General features: G+C 40.3%; 1 protein-coding gene across 1 annotated transcript in view; it reads left to right on the forward strand.

Moving 5' to 3' along the window:
- Positions 1–14,031, forward strand: part of tmprss3.L (transmembrane serine protease 3 L homeolog) — a 56,726-nt gene extending 42,695 nt beyond the window's left edge. The window contains exons 10-13 of the mRNA XM_018245869.2: positions 2,780–2,875; positions 5,509–5,651; positions 7,118–7,270; positions 13,720–14,031. Of these exons, the coding sequence (XP_018101358.1) occupies positions 2,780–2,875; positions 5,509–5,651; positions 7,118–7,270; positions 13,720–13,743 (416 nt within the window). The 3' untranslated portion in view covers positions 13,744–14,031. The remainder of the gene's footprint in view (positions 1–2,779; positions 2,876–5,508; positions 5,652–7,117; positions 7,271–13,719) is intronic.
- The last annotated feature ends 3,752 nt before the right edge of the window (positions 14,032–17,783 follow it).

Below are 17,783 nucleotides of genomic sequence, written 5' to 3' on the forward strand. Positions count from 1 at the left end.
GCTAGACATTTTGTCAATTTCCCAGCTGCCCCATGTCATGTGACTTGTGCCTGCACTTTAGAAGGGAAATGCTTTCTGGCAGGCTGCTGTTTTTCCTTCTCAATGTAACTGAATGTGTCTCTGTGAGACATGGGTTTTTACTATTGAGTGTTGTTCTTAGATCTACCAGGCAGCTGTTATCTTGTGTTAGGGAGCTGCTATCTGGTTACCTTCCCATTGTTCTTTTGTTTGGCTGCTGGGGAGGGAAAGGGAGGGGGTGATATCACTCCAACTTGCAGTACAGCAGTAAAGAGTGATTGAAGTTTATCAGAGCACAAGTCACATGACTTGGGGGCAGCTGGGAAATTGACAATATGTCTAGCCCCATGTCAGATTTCAAAATTGAATATAAAAAAATCTGTTTGCTCTTTTGAGAAACGGATTTCAGTGCAGAATTCTGCTGGAGCAGCACTATTAACCGATTCATTTTGAAATTTTTTTTCCCCCCATGACAGTATCCCTTTAAGAGAAACATGTGGTTGGGTTAACTTGCCCTTTAAAGTCAGGTGGGGTGGTCAGTGAGAGGGAAAGATGGGTGGTTGTCTATGGCAGGCTGTAGAGGTCAAAATTGGGGGGTTGTGGAAGCACTCCTAAGGCTAAATCAAAGTATATTTAAGTATAAGGGAAGTGCTACTTACAATGCACTTCCCTGGGCCCCTGTCTCATAAGTAATTCAGTATAAATGCAAATTCATGTGTTTACAAAAACAGGGGTTTTTTAGTTACAAAGTTATGATCATAAAGTTGAAAAGCCACCATACCATGTCAAGGTAAACCCCATATGGCGGTCCCTAACTTGTTTATTCTCAGGTCATAATATAAAAAGACAATTCTCTGCATAATAGCATTACCTGTATTCAGTGTTTGTGGAACATTGGTTTCAATCTGGAGCCTAGATCCTCCCCCGCCAGTTAAGGCTTTTAAGAGAGAGAGATTGCCCAAACCAACGCCCATATTTAAAAGCATAGGACCACCATTAGTATATAGGGGTGGGTATGGGGTGCTATTAAAAACCACATGAAGCTAAGCCACAGCTTCAGGCTAATACAATGTACAAAATTGGGGGGTTGTGGAAGCACTCCTAAGGCTAAATCAAAGTATATTTAAGTATAATGGAAGTGCTACTTACAATGCACTTCCCTGGGCCCCTGTCTCATAAGTAATTCAGTATAAATGCAAGTGCATGTGTTTACAAAACAGGCTGTAGAGGTCAGGTCAGGAGGAGGACACACTCTGTGTGTAACTGAATTTAGTGCTGTTTAGTAGTAGGTGATATTAGTAGGTAAATGCAATTGGATATTGGATTTACAGCTGATCATTGTATTTGAATACATTTAGGACTGGATCAATCTGCAGCCAATTGGACCATTAGAATGTTAAGTCAAGTTGCTTGGCAAATAACAAAATTCTCCTCCTCCTCTTCTTCGCCATGAGATAGACAGCAATACTGTGCCAATGGCACTTACTAAAAATGGGAGGATTAGAGGGCTCTGATCCCAAGAGCTTACAGTCTAAAGGAAGGGGAACAATTGAAACAGCTTGACATTATACAAATATATGTGCCTCTATGCAGCATGAAATTGACAAGCCCAGCTTGTGTCAGACTTCATTACTTTTAATGGGACTTAGTCTATCAGCTTGCACAGAGATATCCATTTCTCTGGAGTTCTCACGGGGGTTCGGAGAAAGGAGGGTTTAAAAGACATTCACTGATACAACTGGAATTGCTTAAAACGATCAGGCAGGGAGTATATCATGCAGTCATTAGAGTTAACCCATTGTGGCTGCTGCCTGCTGTGTTGCAACAGTGCCATCTAGTGGCCGGTAAACGCTAATGCAGCACATTGCTGGAACTCATTTCTTACTGTATATTGTCTTTGATGTGCTTTATTTTTTTCGATCGAAAATGTTAAATTTTTGGTAAGGGGTCATAAGTAAAAAAAAAATGCAGCTTTTTAAATGGGAGCTATTAAGTTACTTATCTTCAACCATAATAAAAGTCTAATGGTCTCTTTATAGAGAAAAAGCATCAGCACCCCTTGTGGTTGCAAATAGATTTTACAGCCTTTATGGATTATTATTATTATTATTAACATGTATTTTTAGTAGGGATGCACCGAATCCAAGATTCGGTTCGGGATTCGGCCTTTTTCAGCAGGATTCGGATTCGGCCGAATCCTTCTGCCAGGCCGAACCGAATCCGAAACCCTAATTTGCATATGCAAATTAGGCGCGGGGAGAGAAATCGTGTGACTTTTTGTCAGAAAACAAGGAAGTAAAAAATGTTTCCCCCTTCCCACCCCTAATTTGCATATGCAAATTAGGGTTCGGATTCGGTTTGGTATTCGGCCGAATCTTTCGCAAAGGATTCGGGGGTTTGGCCGAATCCAAAATAGTGGATTCGGTGCATCCCTAATTTTTAGAGCACCAACCTATTGCAAACAGACAGAGAAGAAATGTTCTTGCTGAACAATAAGATCTACCTTGATACTGTCCTGTCTAAGGGAAACGATATGGCAGCTCCTACCCAGATGTCTAAATTTACATATGCAAATGAGGAGTGTTGTTTTGTTTAATTAAAACAACGTCACTTGGCCAAACATGGCGATTCATGGCTAATACAAATGTATATGAATGATACATTGCTGAATCAAGCAGAGAATGAATTATTTACCATGTTCCATAAATGTGGGTTTAGCTGCAGATGCTCCTCAATAAATATGTGTTTATCTCATTATCAGGCTCCATCCAGCCAATCTGTCTGCCAAACTACGGAGAGGATTTTCCAGAGGGTAAAATCTGTTGGATATCGGGCTGGGGAGCGACAGAGGAAGGAGGTAAGAATGATTATTTATTATCTGTGAATGGAGCCCACTGCTCAGTGATATATATAGTGAATAAAGTACCCCCTCTTTTAAAATATAAGGATATTATAAGTCACCGAGGAGTTTCATGACCATATAAAAGTACGAGGCCGAAGGCCGAGTGTTATTATACAGGTCATGGAACTCCGAGGTAACTTCTAATATCCTCATATTTTGCAACTGGGGGTACTTTATTTATTATAATACACAAGTTTCAGTGAGTCATGTGGCAGAAATGACATCAGAACTCACCGTTTATAACTGATGACATCAGAACTCACCGTTTATAAGGATATAATTTACAAGATATTCATGGCTTTTGTGTATTATACAGAAATATCTCCTGCTATCACATAATGGTTTATTTTACTGTAATTATATATATGATCCTGACAGTGGCATAACTAGAGTGTTCCGGGCCTCCCTGCAAAAAAAATCTTCAGAGGGACTTCAATCCCCATTCTCCCGCCCACGTCCCACCTCTGCTCCACCCGTGCCCATCCGACTCCGCCTATTCCCACCGACTCCACCCACTCCTGCCCAACTTGCTTCCCTATTCCTTGCCGGTAAGAGAGAGTGGCTGGGGAGGAGGGGGTTTGCAGACCCCACTGTCCAGGTCCCCCTGTTCCTCGGGCCCCCTGCGGCTGCGGGGTTTGCTTTCTCTATAGTTATGCCACTGGGTCCTGACCCAAATAAGTCAATATAAGCTGACAGTTTGGCTTTCCTAAACATGGTGCTGACCCTTCTAATAGCAGCTTCAAATGGGGTGCTTCACCTTTAAGTTATAGAATGGATAATTTTAAGAAACTTTTCAGTTGTCCTTAAATTTTTTGTTATAGTTTTTTTTTTTAAATTATTTGCCTTTTTCTTCTGACGCTTCTCAAATGGGGGTCACTGACCCCATCTAAAAACAAATGCCTGTAAGGCTACAAATGTATTGTTATTGCTACTTTTTATAACTCACCTTTCTATTCAGGCCTCTCCTTATTCATATTCCAGTCTCTTGTTTAAATCAGTGCATGGTTGCTAGGATAAATTGGATCCTAGGAACCGGATTGCTGAAATGGAAAACGGGAGAGCTGCTGAATAAAAAGCTAAATAACTCAAAAGCCACAAATAATAAAAAATGAAAACCAATTGCAAATTGTCTCAGAGTATCCCTCTCTACATCATACTAAAAGATTATTTAAAGGCCTTCAAGTAGAGTCCTGTGCAGGTCCATCTTCTGAAACCTGTACCTGATCCTCGTGACGTTAATACTGACATTAATGACACCACATGATGTTGCATTGTGGGTAAAAAAAACATGACAGTTTGCTCTGTATTATTTTGCCTTTGCTTAATGCATTGTGTCCATAAATGAGCCTTACTGATTCATGGCTATTTATAGATGTTTGGAACCCCAGCACTATTATTATTATTATTACTTTTGATTATCATTGCTTCTCGCTGGCAGTTGTGCAGCAGTCTAAATGCCAGCGCCGTTGCCTTTACTGCCCATTTAAGGCGGGATCAGGTAAATAAAGCTACTTTTTATATGGGTTTGATTTTCCCTAGTAGTAAATTGCATTTCCTTTAGATTTTTGAACCCCATCTCATCAATCATCGATGCTGCGATTTCTCTTGAATCCCTCCACCCCGGCTCTCTCTGCCATTGTTAATTGACATGCTGGCTCTGTAGACTCTGCCTTTGTGGAACGTATTTAAATGAACTATTAAGATGCGGCTCCGGCTGCTGCTTAACGTTGGCTCGCTTCTGAATTCATCGCATCTCCGGCAGTTGCCATGGAAATGACTGTATTATTATGGATTCAGAAGAGAGATGGCTGTGCAGCGGGAGGCGAAGTTTGCAAGATGGTCAAAGGGTTTCGCTGTTCATAAAAAAGAAAAAAATACACAGAGTGTGGGATTGTTTCTGTGCAGCTCGTCTGCGGCCGGAGAGACCTCTGATGGTTAAATAAATGGCTCAGTAACTTGGAACTTAAATTGATATAATATAAATGCAGTATTCTATTAGAAATCACCAACATATTCAATAGTGCTGTACAGGTATGGGGCCTGTTATCCAGAATACTCAGGACCTGGGATAACAGATCTGTAATTGGGATCTTCATACCTTAAGTCTACTAGAAAATCATGTAAATATTAAATAAACCCAATAGGCTGGTTTTGCTTCCAATTATATCTTAGTTTGGATCAAGTACAAGCTACTGTTTTATTATTACACAGAAAAAGGGAATCATTTTTTAAAATTTGGATTATTTGATTATAATGAAGTCTATGGGAGACAGCCTTTTCATAATTTGGAGCTTTTAGGATAACGGGTTTCCGGATAATGGATCCCTTACCTGTACAATAAATGATATTTCTGCATTGTATACAGTGCAGGTTGTGCTCTTGCAGGGCTGTTGTACATTCATTCATAAACTGCATCCATATGACATTACTTCCTTCCCTATGTTTCTTCATCCTACAACAATCTAGTATTGAGTACCATGATGGAACCACCTCACTGCCCGATCTTGACCATGGATGGCACTAAAGAGTGGTCCTATAATAATTGGCTCCTTGGTATTAATTTTCTTTACCATTTGATGTTTGCATAGGTGACACCTCTCAGACCATGGATTATGCCGGGGTCCCGCTGATCTCCAACAGAGTCTGCAACACAAAGTATATATACGGAGGTGTCATTAAGCCCTCTATGGTCTGCGCGGGGTTCCTAGAGGGAGGAATTGACACCTGCCAGGTACTGTATCTTCTGCCATAAATAGGGCCGGACAATGAATAACAACTGGCAGATGAAATGTGGCTGTTAGAGACATTCTTTCATTGGCTGGGTGCCACTGTGGCATGCCATAAATGCATTATGGGTATTGATACTCAGGGATGTGTTGTGCCTAGAATCGCAAATGATTTGCACCTAAAATATAACAGGCCAATGTGCCACCTGGCTGAAATGGCTCTGTTTCCACTCACATTGAATATGAAATAAATTGAGACCCAACTGAGATTTACCAACATGGCCATTAAAGCTTTTGCATTGATGGATCACACAAATTACAGGGTAGGTAATTGTGCAAAAAAAATTCCATTGTGTGTAAATAAAAAAAAACCCATGGCAATTTCTGTGTGAGCTGTAAATTGTGAAATGCATTTTATTAGAATCTGCCTACCCCTGGCCCATCTGGCCCTACTGAAGCCTGGACTGATGAACATAGGCAGTGCTGTATTCATGGGTTGAAAAGTAGGTGTTTGCCCTCTGTCCTGCAGCCAAAGGCACTGACACCTTCAGAGCTTGTCCTTGTGACATGAGGCTTAAAGATGTTCTGCATCTTATTCTCTCTGAACCATTCCCACTGTAGCTTTTTTAGCATGAGTTAATATATGTATGAGGGCAGATGAGTCTGTAAGTGCAACTGTTTAGAATTAGCAGAATAACTGCAACAAATGGCTATAAATGCTCAGACTGCAGGTGATCTGTCATATATGAAAATGTCATCTACTAATGCAGCAGAAAGAGAGGAGGTGCAAGAAAGTAGAAGGTGCAGGAGGACAGAAGATGTGGGAAGGAAGATTGTGCAAGAGGCAGAAGGTGCAGAAATGTAGAAGGCGCAGGAAGGTAAAAGGTTCAGGAATATAAAAGGTACAGTAGTGTAGAAGGTGCAGGAAGGCAACAGGTTCAGGAAGGCAGAAGGTACAGGAAATTAGAAGGTGTGGGACGCAAACGGTGCAGGAAGGTAGAATGTGCAAAAAGGCAAAGGGTGTAGAAATGTAGAAAGTGCAGGAAGGTAAAAGGTTCTGGAAAGCAGAAGGTGCAAGAAGGTAAAAGGTAGAGGAGTGTAGAAGGTGTCGGAAGGCAAAAGGTTCAGGAAGGTAGAAGGTGCTGGAAGGTAGAAGGTGCAGAAAAGCAAAAGGTTCAGGAAGGCAGAAGGTAGAAGTGTAGGAAGGTCCTTGGCACATTGGCAGATGAAGAAGTGAAGGGCAGTTCAGAACTCACCACGACTAAAATGTCTTCTGTATTCTTCCACACAACGTTGTAGGTGTTGCTGCAAACTAAACAAAAAGTTTAATAAGTTTAAGAGTGATTAAACAATTGAGACCACACACTTATTCAGTACGGCTTCTGACATTGGTTTATATCACAGTGATTCAGGATGATCAAATATATCAACTGCTTTGCTACAACATTACTTTTCTTCTGTTTTCTTGTAGGGGGATAGCGGAGGGCCTTTAGCTTGTGAAGAAAGCAAAGTCTGGAAATTAATGGGAACTACAAGTTGGGGTATTGGCTGCGCCATGAGGTATAAACCTGGAGTGTATACTCGGATCACCTCCTTTTTGGACTGGATCCATACTCAGATGGAGGTATGTGCAACTGTATTTTCCTATTTTAATTTGAGAAGATATTTACAGGTCCTACTAATGTGGTTGTAGTTTTCTTCTTTTAAGTTGGGTCCGTTCAACTTTTGACCTAAACCAGCCTATGTTAAATTGTTCACTTTAATAGAAACAACCTGGGGCCATTCAGAATATCAGAAGGGTTAAGAGCCAGCTCCATTAATCAGCGCAACCACTACATTAAATGGAGTTCTTACATTCAACTTGTTGTTGTGCTGAACCATTACGATTTTTGCAGCTATACTGTATATAGGGGCATTTCTGGGCCTCTGGCTACCCTGAGGTGTCTTTTCAATGCCACTGCTCCCTTGTCCCACATGCTAACCTTCTAGAGCTTTAAGGCAGGTCAATGGTGGGGTGGACGTGTCATTAGTTCAAGGAATGTAATTGCGATCTCTGCACTATAAGAGCCAAATTCTGAATAGAGAACCGGAATTTCATCTCTCAAAGTTACCAGGATAGGCCAATATATAGTCTTCCAAATGTACAATATATGGCCAAAACTATCCAGACACCTGTCTGTCCAACATCTCTTTCCCCAATGATTATGTAGCACCCTCTTGGCGACCCCCCTGGTGCCAAGGTTATACCGTCTTACCAACTCAGGTCCTGAGTCCCCTTTGTAAGGTGAAAGGGTAATGGGAAGTTCCTCTCTTGGCAGTGCCTCAAACTAATGGGATCCAGGAATACACCTGCAGGTGACCCCATTAGGAAAACATTCAACACACTCTTATTCAACAATATTCACAGTACAAATATGCATTCAATAGCATGACCCACAACCCTGGGGAACATGTGCAAGTCCAGTCCAGGTAATTCCCTGCCAGGCAAAGTCCTGCACTACTCCTTTGCAGACAAAGAGTCCCAGTCCCTTTTCCCAAAAGAGCACAGTTGGTCCCAGGTAGCGCAACTGCCCAAATACCTTTCACGATGGACAAGGTACTTGCTCCCACATGGCAGGCACACAAAAAGCCTGTATCACAATACAGACACATTGGATCCTTTTCCTCCACCCTCCCCAAGCAGACTCATCAGGGGGCTCACACAGAGCTGAAACAGGCATCCACGTGATAGCATCCTTAAAGGCTCCAAGCCGAGCACACTTTTGCTTGATCCGCAGCTGAACTAGAGCTCCCAGCACTGTCCATAGTGTGAGCACACACAGTCCAGTTTTTGGCATCCATTTCCATGAATATCAAGGTCTAGTTATCCCTACGCACACACAGGGCATAGCAGCCATATGGTGTGTCTCCATAGCCTGAGGTCTGCCCTGCAGCACCCCAGCGGACGATCACTCCATCCTGCATCCAAAGTGAAAGTGGAACACTGGCAGCAATAATGGCTGTTAGCACATGGCATCTCCTACTGTATATATATATATATACAAAAGAGGTGCAGCAGCGACACCTTGTGACACCCTCCGTTATCTGCGAGACATGCTGCACTGGGACAAGGCTCCGGTCTCTCCCAAAGCTCTAGGTAGACCCTGTAGCTCACATCAGGGGATTTCCCACCATGTGGTTCTGATCGTAGGGGAATTAACTCTACGGGTCCCTACAATTAATAAGAAGTTGCCCCTACCTTTAACTGCTATAACTGCCCAATCTCTTCTGGGAAGGTTCCACTAGATGTAGGAACATTGTTGCTGGGAGTTGCTTCCATCCAGGCACAAAAGCATTAGTGAGGTTGGGCAATGATATTAGGAATCTTGCCTAGGGTTCCAATTCATCCCACACGAGTTCAGTTGGGTTGAGGTCAGGCCTCAGTGTAGTCACATTCTTCCCATCTCAGCAAACCCATTCCTTATGGGCCTGGCTTTGTTCATGGGGGCATTATTGTGCTGAGTCAGGAAACACCCTACCCGAAACTGTTATACACATATTTGCCTATAGAAATCCAACCTGCCAAACCAGCTATCGCCCTCTGAACTCACATGTTCATGGGCTGAGACACGGCACATTGGAGATAGGCATTATCAGGTGCAGTGTAGATAAGATTGGAGGTGTTTGCGCTTCAGGGCTGGTTCATTTCTTTTTCTATAAAACTGTTTAAGGGACTTACCACCAATAGGGACATAGTGAGAGTAGAAAAGTAGCTTCCGGCTCACTCACGAACCTTTGGGCTTTTTTACTTGTATGTTTTATCAGTCTAGCTGAATGGTATTTGAAATATTTAATGCTTGCTTCAGTAGAAATTGGTATTTTTTTGGCAGGTTTCTCTACCTGTATTAAAATGCTCTATGCACAATTAGGGTTGCAACAGAAAGCCATTTGTGCACTATATATGACTCCCATTAGACAGAATGTGATAAGACCTACTTTGTAGTGAGTGCAATGACAACTCCACTTGTGATGTATTTATTAAGTGACCCACTGGTGGGAAAACAGAATGGGATGAGCAACAATCAGCCTATCAGAGATTTCAGCTCAACTAAAGGAAAGGAATGCAGTGTGTTCAGAACATGAGGAATAATGCCTCGTATAAGCCTAAGTGAAGGATGGGAACTGTATAAATGAACTGTGGCTAGTGCTAGAGCTAGATTTTATTCTTGCATGGGGGAATTATTGTACTGAAAAAAGGTTACAACCTTCCCATACCTGTTGTAGAATTGCAGAATTCTCTTTTCTTTATGTAGTGGCACGTGTGTCTGCAATGATAAATTATACTGATCAAGGGAAAGTTGTGCTCACCACTAATTGTTAAAAACATTAAGGGGCACATTTACTTAGCTCGAGTGAAGGAATATAATAAAAAATACTTCGAATTTTGAAGTATTTTTTGGCTACTTCGACCATCGAATTGGCTACTTCAACCTTCGACTACGACTTCGAATCGAACGATTCGAACTAAAAATCGTTCGACTATCCGACCATTCGATAGTGGAAGTACTGTCTCTTTAAAAAAAACTTTGACCCCCTACTTCGCCACCTAAAACCTACCGAACCTCAATGTTAGCCTATGGGGAAGGTCCCCATAGGCTTTCTAGCCAATTTGTGATCGAAGGTAAAACGTTCGATCGATGGATTAAAATCCTTCGAATCATTCGATTCGAAGGATTTAATCGTTCGATTGAATGATTATTCCTTCGATCGAACGATAATTCCTTCGATCGAACGATAATTCCTTCGATCAAACGAATAGCGCTAAATCCTTCGACTTCGATATTCGAAGTCGAAGGATTTAACCCTTAATTAATCCTTGATATTCGACCCTAAGTAAATGTGCACCTAAGTTGCAATAAGGCTGTGACCACAAAATTCATATAGACAAATACAAAAGGTCCCCTGCACCCATTACCACTATATTTAGGACATTAAAACATTTTGTGCTTTAAGCTACTAAAAATTCCTTATAAAGAATACCCTTTAAACAACACAAGGATTGTTTGTCCATATATTACAATATATTTAAGCTGGCCAACTACGTCAAAGTCATCCCATATCTGGCCAGTCCTACGCTTAATTTTCATCTGATTCATTAAGAATTCAATTGCTTCATTATACATTTTACAAAGGGACTAAGTTTTACCTGCAACTTACTTGCTGCTTTCAAAGTAAAACTCCCAAACTTGGCTGCCCTTTTATTAGACACCAGTGGGATCACCTGACTATAGCTGGGAAGGGTGGGAGCTATAAATAAAAATGATAAATAGTCAATACAAATAATTAGAAGGAGTTCACATCCATTTGGCCATTTAGTATATTTTTATATTTTTTTACTCATGGGAAGTTTATTTAAAATACACTTTTACGGTCATGTTGACTCGTATGCAATGGTTCTTTTTCTATTAGGTTCTAAACAGGGTTGGACTGGGGGGCCCGGGGCCCACCAGGGCTGCTGCCCAGGGCCCCCTCCGAGCCCCTACCCCCTGTTGTGACGCGCCGAGCCGACTTGGCGCGCATGTATAATTGCCTGTATATAAAAGTCGGTACGCATGTTTAAAAGCTGGAGCGCATGCGCTAATGGCGTCACTCAGTGCACATGCGCATTTGGCACTGCGCGGCGCTGGAAAACAGTTTTGGGGTACAATCCGGAGAGGGGTGTCTGGCCCGGCGGGGGCCCATGAGGGTCGGACCCTGGTTCTAAAATAATCTTCTTTTTGTTCCCGGGTGGAAATGCTATTTGGCTGGGATGGTTCCACTTTTCATAAGCACATACTCAGCAGTGATGTGAATAACAGACTGCAATTTACATAGGATAGGGCTTACAAAGAAGGACACAATAATAATACAGCTAAATAAAAATATTAGTAACCTGGCACCATGTAGCTTTTTACATTTTGGATTGCAACAGAAAGGCAAATAGTTAGCAAAAAAAAAAAAAAATTAGTCAAGTATCCCCTGGAAATCAGATGCTGGGTTTCAAACAGCTGACCACTAAACTCTAGGGGGTGACTGGTTGGTATGGGTTACTAGACCAATAGCAAATTTTACTCATTTCATTGTATTACATCATCACCTGTAAGTAGTGATGGGTGAATAAATTTGCCAGGCATGGATTTGCAGTGAATTTTCGGCGGTGAAAATCCGTTGCAAAAAAAAAGTCGCCTGTCAAAATTGGAAAACGTTCTAAATTATTCAGACGTCCATTGAGTTCAATGCATTTGAACAAAATAGTCGCGCATATAAAAATTGTCGCTCGTGGCAAAAATTGACGATTGCGTCAAAAATTTACGCCCATCAAAATGATTATGCATTTTGCGAATTCTCGCCCATCAGTATCTGTAAGCTGTATATCGAAGAACTCACTGTCCATGTCCAGGCCTCTGTAGTGATAATAGCAATATATATATATATATAACAAACAAGGGAAAGTTGTGCTCACCACTATTTTTTAAAACCATTAGGCGGGGGTGCAATGAGGGTGTGACCACAAAATACATATAGACAAATACAAGAGTCCTCTGCACTCAACCCATTATCAATATATTTAAGACAGAGACATTTTGTGCTACTGCTACTGAAAAATGCCTTACCCTTTAAACAAAACAGGGATTGTTTGTCCATATATTGCAATATATTTAAGCTGAACAACTACGTCAAAGTCATCCCATATCTGGCCAGTCCTACACTCAATTTTCATCTGATTCATTAAGAATTCAATTGCTTCATTATACATTTTACAAAGGGACTAAGTTTTACCTGCAACTTACTTGCTGCTTTCAAAGTAAAACTCCCAAACTTGGCTGCCCTTTTATTAGACACCAGTGGGATCACCAGATGAAAATTGAGCATAGGACTGGCCAGATATGGGATGACTTTGACGTAGTTGGCCAGCTTAAATATATTGCAATATATGGACAAACAATCCTTGTGTTGTTTAAAGGGTAAGGCATTTTTCAGTAGCAGTAGCACAAAATGTCTCTGTCTTAAATATATTGATAATGGGTTGAGTGCAGAGGACCTCTTGTAGTTGACTATATATATATATATATATATATATATATATATATATATATATATATATATATACACACACAAATAAATGTAATTAACACATTGTGTCTTCTTTTAGATTGTAAGCTCTAATGAGAGGGGCCTCTTTCCCTTCTGTATCAATCAGTATTTCATGTATACAGCCTTCTGTTTTAAAGTTCTAAGGAATATGTTGCCAATTTATAGAAATAATACATCTATTATTAGTATAGAATCACCATAGCCCTAAACCTAATCCTAAACTAAACATATGTACTGTCGGATTTATGCTCCTATAGTCCTCCAGGGATATAAGATTCTCAGCCACGATGAGTAAGTCCCTCTTGGATTTAAATAAATACTTACTCAAATCGAGCCTGGCCCCGAAGTTCCCCCTGGGCCTGACTTGAACCAAACAGATTCTCTCAGGAAATTAACCAGACAGCTTTATTTGAGGTATACATTAATACAGAGTATTACAATACAGAGTATTAAATAATAGCTCACACATCCTGAAAGCTCGTGAGGATGTTGGGGGACAATAAGCAATATAACAGATGACTATTTAACCATTTCTTCTTCCATGGGGCTGATCCCTTTACATCCAATCATCGTCCTTGGTTTAACATAACTATGCATCTCTGTCCATTTTAGTACAATTCTTCCTGACCTAAGTACAGTCCAAATAAGTACATTTGCTGTGCTAGCACAGTGTCCAGAATGGTATCAGTGCAATGGGTGTGTTTTTGGGGCTATAAGTGTCTTTCTTAACCTTGCACTAGGAATACTTGTGACATGAGACAACAGATGTATTCCTTGTTCTGTGCAAACATTCTACATTCTAATAACAGAATGGTCTTTAACCTTCAGCTTCTTCTACAACACAGCAATTCTGTAACTAGTTTTGTGTTCTAAAATCTTTGTTCTTTGATAATAACCACTTATGGCTTAAATCTAAAACTCTGATATCTCCATGTACAAATGATTGTTTTTCTCTTTCAGAAAGAAGAAAGAAAAATGAATTAGTTCTTCCAAACTGAATGTGGTCTGCAAGGGAATGCCTATTTATTAAACATCTGCAGATTTTTATTTTTAGAAAAATGCGACTCAATTTCTCTTCAATGGACATTCTACTGATTCAAGTGTCCCAGTATTGGCGGAAAAGTTTTGGGGAGAAATAACGTGTATAAAAGAATATTTTGGCTAAACATTAGTACTGTATGTGTTCTGTAATAGTGTCATTTCTCTATATTACTGAAAGTCAGACTGCAATCAGTTATTGGTGTCAGAGATAATAAAGATTGTTTTTATAAAAATGTTGCTGTATTCTATTTGTGCTCCTTTTAAGCCAATCAATCTTAGATATATATAGCGGAGCATGACTGAGAAATCTGCATATCCTATAGAAGATAAGAAACAAGTGAGGTCACTCAACCAATTTCCATTTGGAGATACTGAATAGATAAGATATAGAAAACAGGAGCTGGAACCTTTGGACATTTTAAAATAGACCTGTACATCACATGTTATAGAAAGTAATAGTTTCCTCACTTGGGGCAAATTTACCAATGGGTGAAGTGGCCGGCGCTAGTGATAGGCGAATTTGTTCCATTAGTGAATTTCCTGCGAAATTTGCGAAACAGCGAAAAATTTGTGAAACGCAAATTTGGATGCCAGTGTCAATTTGCGGGTGTTAAAATTGATGCCGACGACAATTCTGATGCCGGTGACAATTTGACGCGCATTGAAGTCAATGGGCATTTGTTTAAGGGGCCGATTCACTAAATTCGAGTGAACGATTCGATGTAAAAAAACTTCGAATTTCGAAGGTTTTTTTGGGCTACTTCGACCATCGAATGGGCTACTTCGACCTTCGACTACGACTTCGAATCTAAGGATTCGAAGTAAAAATCGTTCGACTATTCGACCATTCGATAGTGGAAGTACTGTCTCTTTAAAAAAAAAACCCTAGTTCGGCAGATAAAAACTACCGAAGTCAATGTTAGCCTATGGGGAAGGTCCCCATAGGCTTTCCTAAGTTTTTTTGATCAAAGGATATTCCTTCGATCGTTGGATTAAAATCCTTCGAATCGTTTCATTCGAAGGATTTAATCGTTCGATAGAAGGAATAATCCTTTGATCGTTCAATCGAATTTTCTGCGCTAAATCCTTTGACTTCGATATTCAAAGTCGAAGGATTTCAATTCCTAGTCAAATATCGAGGGTTAATTAACCCTCAATATTCGACCCATAGTGAATCAGCCCCTAATTGTTGCTGGTGGTGGAATTGTCACTGGTGTCGGAAAACCTTTGAGTCTCCGGGCAAATTTTCACTGCAAATTTGCAAATTTATTCGCCATCTGCAAAACGCAGAAGCAGGTCGCAAATACGCCCATGACTAGCCATCGCTAGTGACAATTCGTCAGAAATATGATCTGCAGGGACATCACCAATTTAATAACAGACGTAGAGGACAATTCACAATTGGTAGAGTTCATCGTTAGAGAAGTTTCACACCATTGTGGCAGGCAAATTTTCGCTCAGGCGAATCTATCAGCACATTTCCTACAAAATTGTTAAGACATTCTAATTACAGACTTGCACTATATTAGAGAGCTGTGAGTAAGAGAAGGGAAGATACTGTTATTACATATATTGAATATGTTAAAATATCAGTAAACGTGTACAGGAGTGGTAAGAGGAATCTGAAAGAAGAAACTTGAAGTACATTTTTTTAAACCCCCTCAGATTAGGTACTAAGTGATCATGCTTATGCATAAAGCCTTGTAGTATGTAAGCTTCCTTGTGGAGATGTTCTCAGAAGAAATTCATTAAAGGTGTATTTGGAGACCAAGTTACTCTGAAGGTATACACATTTTATTTTACATAAAAAATTATTATTATTTTACATTAAATTAATATATGTAGAAGGTTACAAAGGGGTTAAATGGGGTGTCCCCCACACCCTCATCTTTCCAGCTACATGTGCGCCCCAATAATGGACTGATCTCACTGTTCTGGTTTTTCCTCAAAGGTACAGTTGGGCACGATCCCTTAGTGATAGGTCACTTACGGGGTTATTTATCAAGGTCCGAATTTATCTCAATATCGGCTGCTACAAACTCCGATCCAAGCCGCTCCAGTTTTTAACGCTTATTTATTATTACATTTTCCAGAAAATTTGCTTTGCGGGAAAAACTCAGATTTTGGCGATTTTTTCGTGAATTTTCCCCGAAAGCTCCGAATTTCTCTGACTTTTCACTCAAAAGCTCCGAAAACATTGTGAAATTGGACGACAACCCCGACACAACCAAAAATCAATGGGACTGTTCCCATTGACTTTTATGCAACTTCGACAGGTTTGAGATGCCGTATTTTTATATTAGGGCTTTTTAGCCCTCGGGGTTTAATAAACTCCAAAAAATTTGGGATTTTTTTAAAAGCCTATTATAACACAAAAATCAAGATTTTTTCAGATTTCTGAGAATTTCTGGTATTCGGAGCTTAGTAAATAACCACCTTAGTGTTTGATTTGATAGCCTTTTCATGATGTCTCCACTTTAGAGATACCTCTTTCTGAAAATCCAAAATGGCGCCTGATGTGTCTCCCTATATCCTTTCTCTATGATTCTTCCCTTAAAGGAAAACTATAACCCCAAAATAAACACTTAAGCAACAGATAGTTCATATCATATTAAGTGGCATATTAAAGAATCTTACCAAACTGGAATATATATTTAAGTAAATATTGCCCTTTTACATCTCTTGCCTTGAGCCACCATTTCGTGATGGTCTATGTGCTGCCTCAGAGATCACCTGACCAGAAATACTGCAGCTCTAACTGTAACAGGAAGAGATCCCCTGACCAGAAATACTGCAGCTCTAACTGTAACAGGAAGAGATCACCTGACCAGAAATACTGCAGCTCTAACTGTAACAGGAAGAAGTGTGGAAGCAAAAGACAGAACTCTGTCTGTTAATTGGCTCATGTGACCTAACATGTATGGTTTGTTGGTATGTTTGTGAGTACAGTCAATCCTACGATCCCAGGGGGCGGCCCTTATTTTTTAAAATGGCAATTTTCTATTTATGATTACCCAATGGCACATACTACTAGAAAAGTATATTATTATGAAAATGGTTTATTTACATGAAGCAGGGGTTTACACATGATTTGTTTTATGCAATATCTTTTTATAGAGACCTACCTGTTCTTCAAATTGTTCCTTCCTACTGCAATTCTGTTTATCTCTCATGAATTGGCTATAGGGGATACATTCCAACCACCCTTTCTTGTTCTCAGAAGAACCACAATTTATAGACTTTTTTTTCAAAATTCCAGCATTATTTTTTCCGCGGTGGACCATGCACCTAGTGCAATTGTGATCAATGCTTCTCCTAGTTTTAGGTGGAGTAAAAGGTGCTGAGCAGTAGTCCAGAATGATGTGCTGGTTTAATATGAGCGAGACCAGGTATTTCTTCCCCAAGGCTTTGTAAATTATCTTACTTTGCCAAAGACTCTAATGACAGGACCCCTTGTACATATGTTGCAGTCTTTAGCAATCTTCCTAATTCTAGTTTAATTCTAAAGTCCTTCTCAGCTTCTCCTGTCTCCTCAACCTCTTCCTGATCCAGCACATGTTCCAACCCCTGCTCTGACCACCCCTACCTTCTGAAAGGTGACTTTATGGTTTTTATTTTTTGGCTGCATCTGACTGTTTGGCCACACTTCAAGCCTCTAATTTTGGTTGCCTTTCTGTTGATCTGGCCTCTATTGAAGATGTTTTTTTTTTGGTGTTCTAAATTTAGATTACAGATTAGGTTAACCCTCTACAATCCTGAAATGTAGTGCTTGAAATGTTTTGGTGCACTCCTTGATGGGCAGTCTTTGCAGTTTCAGTTATGGAAAGATTTGGGCTGCTCCACAATGCAGTATTGACTTTGGCCGTACAAGGAGATCTAAAAGAAGATTATTATGACTCACTGAATGCTGTTGGGCAGTACCAGAGCTCCAGCCAGCCAAAACAAAGCTCTGTCACATGAAATCATTGTATAGCTAAGGGGTA

The sequence above is a fragment of the Xenopus laevis genome, chromosome 2L, assembly GCF_017654675.1.
Source record: "Xenopus laevis strain J_2021 chromosome 2L, Xenopus_laevis_v10.1, whole genome shotgun sequence".
NCBI lineage: Eukaryota > Metazoa > Chordata > Amphibia > Anura > Pipidae > Xenopus > Xenopus laevis.